This window comes from Hippichthys cyanospilos, chromosome 22 (assembly GCF_059441005.1).
Source record: "Hippichthys cyanospilos isolate Australia breed blue-spotted pipefish chromosome 22, RoL_Hcya_1.0, whole genome shotgun sequence".
Classification (NCBI taxonomy): Eukaryota; Metazoa; Chordata; class Actinopteri; order Syngnathiformes; family Syngnathidae; genus Hippichthys; species Hippichthys cyanospilos.
The window spans coordinates 2,533,267-2,541,586 of NC_142390.1; the positions used below are offsets into that span (position 1 = coordinate 2,533,267).

General features: G+C 44.9%; 3 protein-coding genes across 13 annotated transcripts in view; 2 read left to right on the forward strand and 1 right to left on the reverse strand.

Moving 5' to 3' along the window:
- The window catches only part of LOC148405406 (protein mono-ADP-ribosyltransferase PARP11-like), a 45,838-nt gene extending 39,318 nt beyond the window's left edge, over window positions 1-6,520 (forward strand). For 2 of the 10 annotated variants that reach the window (XR_015864178.1, XR_015864180.1), the window contains 6 exons: window positions 179-331; window positions 3,192-3,655; window positions 3,766-5,142; window positions 5,259-5,368; window positions 5,451-5,603; window positions 6,392-6,520. The gene's annotated coding sequence lies outside the window, so the exon portion shown is untranslated. Of the gene's footprint in view, window positions 1-178; window positions 332-3,191; window positions 3,661-3,765; window positions 5,143-5,258; window positions 5,369-5,450; window positions 5,604-6,391 lie in introns of all 10 variants that reach the window. The other 8 variants (XR_015864187.1, XR_015864183.1, XR_015864185.1 and 5 more) reach the window with 8 other exon arrangements.
- Window positions 671-6,082, reverse strand: mettl25 (methyltransferase like 25). 2 transcript variants are annotated; one of them, XM_088406300.1, is made up of 13 exons: window positions 6,006-6,082; window positions 5,674-5,904; window positions 5,414-5,587; window positions 5,242-5,349; window positions 4,684-5,171; window positions 4,465-4,612; window positions 4,216-4,310; window positions 4,111-4,140; window positions 3,757-3,830; window positions 3,524-3,617; window positions 3,310-3,384; window positions 3,180-3,251; window positions 671-2,797 (listed from the first exon to the last, which is right to left on the reverse strand). In XM_088406300.1, the coding sequence occupies exons 2-13, from the start codon at window positions 5,885-5,887 to the stop codon at window positions 2,711-2,713; spliced, it is 1,659 nt and encodes a 552-aa protein (XP_088262426.1). In that variant the 5' UTR covers window positions 5,888-5,904; window positions 6,006-6,082; the 3' UTR covers window positions 671-2,710. The 2 variants fall into 2 exon arrangements, with proteins under 2 accessions (XP_088262426.1, XP_088262425.1); XM_088406299.1 differs by lacking the exon at window positions 6,006-6,082 and having other exon boundaries at window positions 5,674-5,924.
- On the forward strand, window positions 5,690-7,709 carry ccdc59 (coiled-coil domain containing 59). Its single transcript, XM_088406311.1, has 4 exons — window positions 5,690-6,523; window positions 6,768-7,104; window positions 7,186-7,294; window positions 7,374-7,709. The coding sequence occupies exons 1-4, from the start codon at window positions 6,379-6,381 to the stop codon at window positions 7,551-7,553; spliced, it is 771 nt and encodes a 256-aa protein (XP_088262437.1). The 5' UTR covers window positions 5,690-6,378; the 3' UTR covers window positions 7,554-7,709.
- The last annotated feature ends 611 nt before the right edge of the window (window positions 7,710-8,320 follow it).

Consider the following 8,320-nt stretch of genomic DNA (forward strand, 5'->3'; position numbering starts at 1 on the left):
CCGGTCACGTGCCTTTTGCAAAAGCTGAGTCCTTTGGCGTTGTGATGTGATATTATTTACAAGAAAGTGTTGAACGTCTTAGTTTTGAACTTTTTGGTGAACACAGACACATCTCAGGTAGAAGGGGTGTGCAATCACATTATTTTAGTCAATGCAAATTACCACCATCTTGTCCTAGATATACCGACGTTGGCGTACGGGTGCCAGGTTGGACCCGCCGACCACCAGATGGACCAAAGCTTGTCCCGCAGTCGGGGGTTGTGGAACGAGAGCCCAGTAGGAAAAGCAAAGCAGATGGAGCGGGAAGCGCAGGGGCGAAACATCATCAGAGGTTAGTGACACATTTGTATCCCTGGCTTGGGCGCATCCAATTAGGAAGAAAAGGTTTTGTTCGCTGATGCTCGGTTAGGAATGCCTCGCTATCTTCTCGCACAGGGTCAACATTTAAAGGGCACTCTCACTCGAACCCGGAGAAAAAGCGGGCTACTGTTTTACAGCCAGCAAAAGTGATTAAGGATTAAGCATGTTATAAACAAGCTGAACATATTACAGGGAAAGTTTTCTTGTTTACTCACCTTGCAGAGCGGGAACTATTCTCTTTAACCCCTGAGTGTCCGGGGATTTTGTTATTACCCAACTTGGGCTGACTCATAACATCGTCAAATAGAAATATACATAAGCTGTTTTTTTGTAAGAAAAAAAAAAACTTTAAACAGCTATTCAATGCTGCAGGTTTTCGCAGATATAATGTTATGCGCCGCATGAAATAAAATGCTTTCCTGCAGCAAAATAAAGGTTTTCCTGCAACATTTACAATACGCAGCAACATTTACAAGACATAGCAAGCACTTTACATTATAGGAGTGAGGCTAAGCCACTTAATGAAGTCATTGAAAGGCTTGCAAATGTTTTGGGGGCCTCAACGCAAAAATTTCAATTGCACACTGTTTGTGAGCTGCTGTTGAAAGGATTAATGCAAAAATCAGGGGAAATGCATGATAAAAGACTAGGTTTTCAATGTGTCCAAAATTGACTATTAATACTCTATTTCCAATTTTGAATGGCAGTAAATGAGCCCAACATGGGCTAAATCTGAAATCTGCAGGGTGTATTTTTCAACCTCCCGTTTGCAAGCATCTAGAAGCATATTCAAAATCATGTTTTGACAATCTATGCAATATTTTATCCTCCTAGTGTTTTTTAATGTGCTTTTCCTTTGATATCACACATCAAAAAGCCAGAGTTGGGTCAAAATTTCACCCAGGGGTTGCTTCTTTCACAGACCCCCCCCCCCGCAGTCATGCCAGGGGCCCCCGGTTGAGAACCACTAATCTATGCAATGGCTACCTACTTAAAAGAATCCAAATTCTAAAGCATTCCGATAATAGTTACAAATGGTCTCTTTTAAATCATTTACAAATAAAAAAGTCTCAAAAAGCCAAACCTGTCAAAATCCTCATTTCCCATTCCTAATTTAAGCGCTACGTGGGAAAAAGCCTTTGCCACAGACTGCCTTTTCCGCAGATATTTCCGTAGATACGTCGCCGCCATTACGGCGAGATTTCCTCCGCGCTGTAGGCCAAACATAGCGAGCGATTTCCCCTGCACGCTATTTACTCCGGAACCGCCGCTTCTTCAGCCCTCGCAGATAAACATCACGCAGGAAACGGATAATGTCAGCTGCAGGGCCTCGCCTCGCTCCGCTTTCCACCGCTGGTATTAATATTAAGCCGGGAGCAAAAACCGCCCTGACGCGCGCCGCAAAACGCCTTTTACTTTTGAATGAAGTCAATCATATTTATTGGCCGTCATCTCTAACCATTCCCGACCGAGGTTTCCCGCCCGCAAGTGCGAAAATTCACTCGGAATAGCGCGAAGCGGCGAATGCGGTCACCCCGAACGGCGCAGCTCCGCACGTCGCCTGATTCCTTTCATAATTCATGCGTCTGCACCGCTACAATATTCCTTTCCAAGCATGTAAGATTTATTGAGAGAGTGAGTAAAACAGCTGTATAGATTAAAGAGGTCAAGGCCTGCTCCTCTGACGCCGGGGAGCCTCGCGATGCTTTTTCCAGAACCGCCAGGCCGTCCGGGTTTCGCCAAAACACCCCCGAAAGGCCCGTCGGCCGCCTCTGAAAAAACAGCCTTTCGGACGAGATGGGGGGAAAAAAGGAAAAGCCTGACATAGCTCAATCAAACGCGGGAAAAAAAAAAAAACATCGATAAAGCAGTGGTTCTCAAACTGGGGTTTGCGGACCACCGGGGGTCCATGGCCAGACTGCAAGGAGCCTGTGAAATCATTAGGGTTATTAATAAAAAAAAAAATACTTTAGTACAGCTGAAAAGTAACAAATATACTTATTGTTAAATTGAATCTGTTGTTGAATAAAAAGGGCACTTATTAAATGTTTACATTGAACTAATTCAATGCCAGGGATGTATTTTCACGTTTTTTAAGAGTCCAGCTATTCAATCCCACATACTAAGTATACTAAAGCATCGATTTAATAAATATCTGGAGTTTATTGATCGGACACCCAAAAAAAACAAAAAAAAAACAGTGAAAATACATTCCTGTTGTTTTTTTTTCCGCAAACATTTGCAACGGGGGTCCATGGGAAATTTGTTTTCTAAAAGGGGCCCCTCATTCCATAGTCGGAGAACCCCTGCAATAAAGAATGGAATAAAATTGCATTTTTCAGTGTTTTTTTCAGTCCTTCAGCGCCACCACGCCGTAACATCTCGGCGACAGAAGTGGGTCGAACAGTTGCACCAAAGCAGAAAAAGATCCCTCGTCCTGAAAAAAAAAAAAAAGAATAAATAAAGGATTTGGAGTGAGACGTGATTGGCCGAGTGACTGCGAGGTCATTCTCAGGGGGCAAACCATGGCTTCTTTGTGTACAATTAACACTTCAAAAAAATGCATTTTGCCACCTGTTTTCTGGGTTTGGTCATGTGACGTTCGCAACGTGCGCCGCGATTGGCTGTCATCCAAGCAACCGCTATGTCTTTCAGTCCACGGCTAACGGCAAAACGGCCCGCCCCTTGAGACGCTTTGATGATTTGATTTTTTTTAATTAACACATTTAAAAGCGCATTTTGCCACCTGCTCAGGTAACAAGCAATCCCGTCTCACCTCTGCGATTATATCCCAAGATGCATCGCTCGATCGGAATTACCTGCTCTTTCAGGTAGCACAGGCGGTCCAGGAGAATGAGGCCTTCGATGCAAGGAGCCAGGGTCACCTTCAACTACACACCCACGCCGCTCAGGTTTTTATCCCACGTTTTCACTCTGCGAATTGCTCACCAGGTTAAAAGCGTGGATCTCGGGCCGGCGCGGCTCGTGCGCTTCGCGGTACCGCTGGATGTCCTCGTCGGAAAGCTGGAAGGAAAACGCGTCGTCGAGGGTTGTGTTGCCATTTTCGTGTGGTTGCCACGGAGACAAACAGCAACAAAAAATAACGCCATCTGACGTTTAATATTCAAAATTGAGCATACATGTGAAATATTGTGAATTTGACCTTTGAATCATCCAGGTCCAGTTTACGTAGAGCCCGTCGAACGTAATCCACAAAGGATTTGGCTTTGGAGTAGACGTTCCCCACCCGCTTTTCACTGAGGGAAAAATGCTTCATGACGTTTCAAAAATGACAGTAAAGTATATCAGATTATACATAGAGAATTGCCATAAAATGAATGATGAACAAGCACCAAACTCTCCTTTAGTTGCACATAAATAACCACTTCCTGTTACCTTTTATAGGCGTGGTAGCGATCCCGAAGGATAACATGCAGGACCGCCCGATAGAACAACGAATCCATCTGAATCTTGAAGAAAAACAAAAACCAGCACGCCGGCCGGCAGATGAGCGATGCGGATTTCAATCAAGCCTGTTTTGGCATTCAGCTTCCCCCCCTGGAATAATTGCATGAATATTTATAAACATCCCATATTAATGGCAGCCGGCGTCAAGTATCGCCTTTGGCCCGGAGCCGCCAGCGCCGCTTCCCCCAAACAAAGTGTTCCGGGAACAATGGGGTCTCTGAACAATGATTTGATGGATTTTTGTTTGACTATTGCCACACAAACAAACATGGGCGAATTTACCCCGTGGCCCACTCGAACTCTTTCCAGCGCCTGTTGTCAGCAAAGGAAGGAAGCACACCGTGAGACACTCGTCACATCGTCGCACCCGTGACTCATTCCGCTCACCAGGCAGGCTGACATCCTGGCGTTTCTGCCGCAGAACCACGAGTGGCGGCGGAGGTGCTGACTCAGAGGGAACCCGAACGCACCGCGCAAACACTCTGCAGGACCGCAGAAGGTTATGGTAAAGCAAAGCAAAAAAAAAAAAAAACATGTCAAATGTCACCCTCTAGCGGTGGCGGAAGGTTGGGCAAAAATAATAAAAATGAGGAGGAAACCCCAGAGGTATTATCAGTCAATAATTGTCATTCCTACCACGTGCGTCAGGCTCAAACTCTTCGGAGAGCTTGTTGTAGCAGCATCCCACGCTGCAGACAGCGAGCAGCTCCGCTTTGGCCACAAACATCCTGAGTGTACTGGGCGCCAGATCTCCGCACGTGTGCAGGCCCACCAGGACCGCCTCCTGGCGTCAGCAGAAAAGATTTTAGACAAAGTCCAGCAATGATGGAAAGTCCATATGTGGGACAAGCTCACCTCCAGCTCGTCGATGAGCTCCCTCAGCTCCGTTTCGGCCGTGACGTAGGACGTGACCGGCGAAAAGACGGCGCCGGTCGCACCGCTTCCGTTCTGGACGTTCCTCTCCAGGTTCTCCTCCTTCCTCCTCTGACGCTCCTCATCGGTCAGTGAGCTGGGGGAAGCCCTGCCGGACTGTGTCACTTCCAACGACACGGCACTTAAGAAGAGCTCCTCTTTGGTGTTGGAGTCCGGTGTCTCCATTGGATCCTCATGTGACCCATTGATATCTTCTGCCACTTTGATTTCTGTTACCACCCGGTGCTCAGACTCTCCTTTTGTAGCTTTCCTGTGTTTCTGGTACACCTTTGAGAACTTTTTTAATTTGCGGTTCCTTTCCAGGGCCCCGTGGGTGTTGGCGCTCGACGAATCAATGCCGAAGACGCGGAGGCCATGCTGCAGGGAGAGGAAGGAGCTCAGGTACCCCTTCCCCGAGCCCACGTCTATCACCTGCACGAGAAGTGTCTCTAAATTTTCGAACGGTGATGATTATCAGATGCCAAACCAAAACAATACTTTCCTGTTTGACTCCACAGCGCTTGGCCAAACAGTCTACTATCTCCGCCATGGACTGCACCTCGTGCGACTTTTTTGTGTTCATGAACTCATCTGGCTCCAATTCAACACCTGGGAGTCAAAAAACTAGGTGAGCTTTCAAACTTCTGCATCCGAGTAAACATCACCTTCATACCTGTCTTTGTACCTAACTCCACATGATTTCGTCGGAGGGTCTCCAAAAGCTCCTCCCGGCTGATGCAGACTCCCAAGCCGGGAAGTGAGTGGGCCTTGGCGGCACGCAACAGTTCATGTGGGTCGACCAGCTTGTTTGTGTTTTGGCAAAACCCAAACGTTGTCCTCAAGTTCTCTGTGCACGGAGAAAGGTAAAGAAAAGCTCATTGCAAATAATGATGTGCAAATGCTCGTTTTCTCTTGCGCAATAGCAAATCTCACTTTGTTTTTGGACCTCTGGCTCCCCCTCGTGGCCATTTTTACTCATGGCATTCAACACCTCCTCAGGCGACGCGGCCACGAAGCGACTCCACACGTCGTGTGTGTAAAACTCCACCGTGTGCGCGTTTGCAATGCTTAGAGTGGCCGCGAGAAAACGCGTGACTTCATCGATGCGTTGCCGCAAATCCGTGAGACTGATCGAGGAGGGAATCATGTTCTTTTGAACAGTTCCTTCATTGGAAAAGAAACACATTTTGATCGCATTTTATCATGAGCAAAATACCGAACCACGAGTTAGTCAACAAAGGTGGCATTAAAATTAGGTGATTTACCTTTCCGCAGAGGCCTCCGATGTTGACAAAAATGTGCAGAACTGTTGTGATTCAATGCCAAATTTACTTCCGCTTTCATTCAGGCATGTGTAGTCAATCAAAACTCATCGATGTTCAACTTTGATGAAAACGTAATGGTTAGGGTTTGTGGTTGGCATATAGCCATCAACCGATTGCAATTAAAAGGTACACCATTATTCTAATATATTAATGACCAAATTCAGAGGTCATTAAAGTTGGTAGATCGACTGCTCTTAATTTGTTTCGTCGTGTCTGCTAGCCCGCGTCATCATCACGCGACTGTGCATGATCTTTTTACACGCACATGTAAACATTGCACGGTTACCAAAAAAAGGGTTAGAAATAAGTCCAAATGGCACCGACAGATGCGAAAACGAAGACAGGTCACGTTCCACGCAAACAAGGACCCTTGAAGAAGCCACAAATCCAAAATGCGGGCGTCAAGAAGAAGAAATGGGTTCCGGAAAACAAGGTTTTCCAAGGGAGTATTAATGAAGGTAAGTTTCGACTTAAGGTTTTGCACATACGCATAGATTGTTGTTTATTTATCCTCGTCTCCCTTTGTTTGCTATTAGGTATATTTACCCCATTGTAATCGTTTGTCTGGTAGCTCGCGTTAGGTGTTCTTAGTAAGAATATGTTATCATGAACAGAAAGTTAACATAATAGTCATTTTAAACAGTGACGAGAATGTCTTGTAAATCGGATTCCTCATTTCGTGCTTTCATCTCAATTCCCCAGGTCAAGGTTTTGCTTTTCAGCGGAAGGAGAGAGTGAAGCACGAGTACAACAAGCTTTTGCGAAAGGAGAAGAAAAGAGCAAACGCGCAGACGTCCTCGTCATCGCTGTACCGCGAGCAGTACCCGGAACACCTCAAGCATTTGTACATGGCAGAGGCGGAGAAGCTGAAGAACCAGGAGTGGACAAACCGAGTCAATCGGGTCAAACTGAGAATGAAAGGGCAGGGCCAGGAGAAACAAAAGGGGGATGTGATGGAGGAGGAGGTTGCTTCTGATCCGGAAGCTGCAGAGGCACCTGAGGCAGAAATTACAGACGAGTCAACATCTGCAGCAGAAATGTATATTATTATTTCATGGTCACACCATACTCATTTTCACTAGCTAAACTGACTGGGTTTCTCTTGATTATGCTCTTCCAGTCTTCCACTTAGCAACCGCATGAAGAAAAAAATGGAGAAGAAGACATCCTACCAACGCTCTCTGGACGAGTGCGAGAGGGTCCGAGAAAAGCAAAGGCAAAAGAAAGAGGTGGATACCTTCACACCGTTTGACTCCCGTTTAACGCTTTGACTTATTGTATTTTCGCCTCCCTTTTTATCCTCACCAGGAATTCCTCAAACAAAAGCAGCAGCGTGAGGAGGCCATTCGAAACTACAAAGAGAAAAAGATGGCTACGTATCAAATGCTTTGCAAAAAAACCAAGAAGGGGCAACCCAATCTCAATCTTCAAATGGACTACTTGCTTCAGAAGATCCAGAAATCCTCGGAAACCACTCCAAACCAATAAGATTTGAAATATACACACAAATTAGTCAAGTCGTATCAGTTCCAATGAATCATTTGAATTTATCAGTTTGAATATATATATATATATATATATATATATATATATATATATATGTATATATAAACGTCTCACGTCAGGGTTTGGGCACCAAAATCATCTCCCGCATCCGGTGTCGTCTGTCGCCGTCTTGTGGCCAAAAGTAGTTGTGACTCTATCACAATTTTTTTGTTTGTTTGAGCTGCACAGTTGGAAACCTTTGTACGTGTTTCTTAAATAAATAAATATCTTGAATCCAAACAACAAAATAGCACCTCATATTTCGATTTAAAATAAATTCTATGAATTACTGCAGGGAAATGGTTTTCTGAAGGAAATACTACTACTTTGCTACATATTCAATCAAAGAAAAATTTACTGATGAAAATATTTTTTAAAATACTGGTAAACCATCTTAGCATGATTAGGTTTGGAAATTGTGGAAATAACTAAAGCCTATCAGTCTCAAACAGAGTTTTTTTGTGTATCTGTATATGGTTTTGCTGCGGTATTCGTGGTAAGAAGTAATGAATATTATTGTTCATCCATTTTTGTCCTAATTTGGTGTGCGTTCAACTTTAAAATATAGCTTTGCAGGATAAGTATTAAGATAAGCCTCGACGCTGTGTGCGTCACACATTTCTCGGGGCTTAGCCCGCATAGTCAAAAGTATTGGGACAAAGCCTTTCTGATTGTTTGCCGAAGCCTATTTCGAAGTGAACATTTTTCCC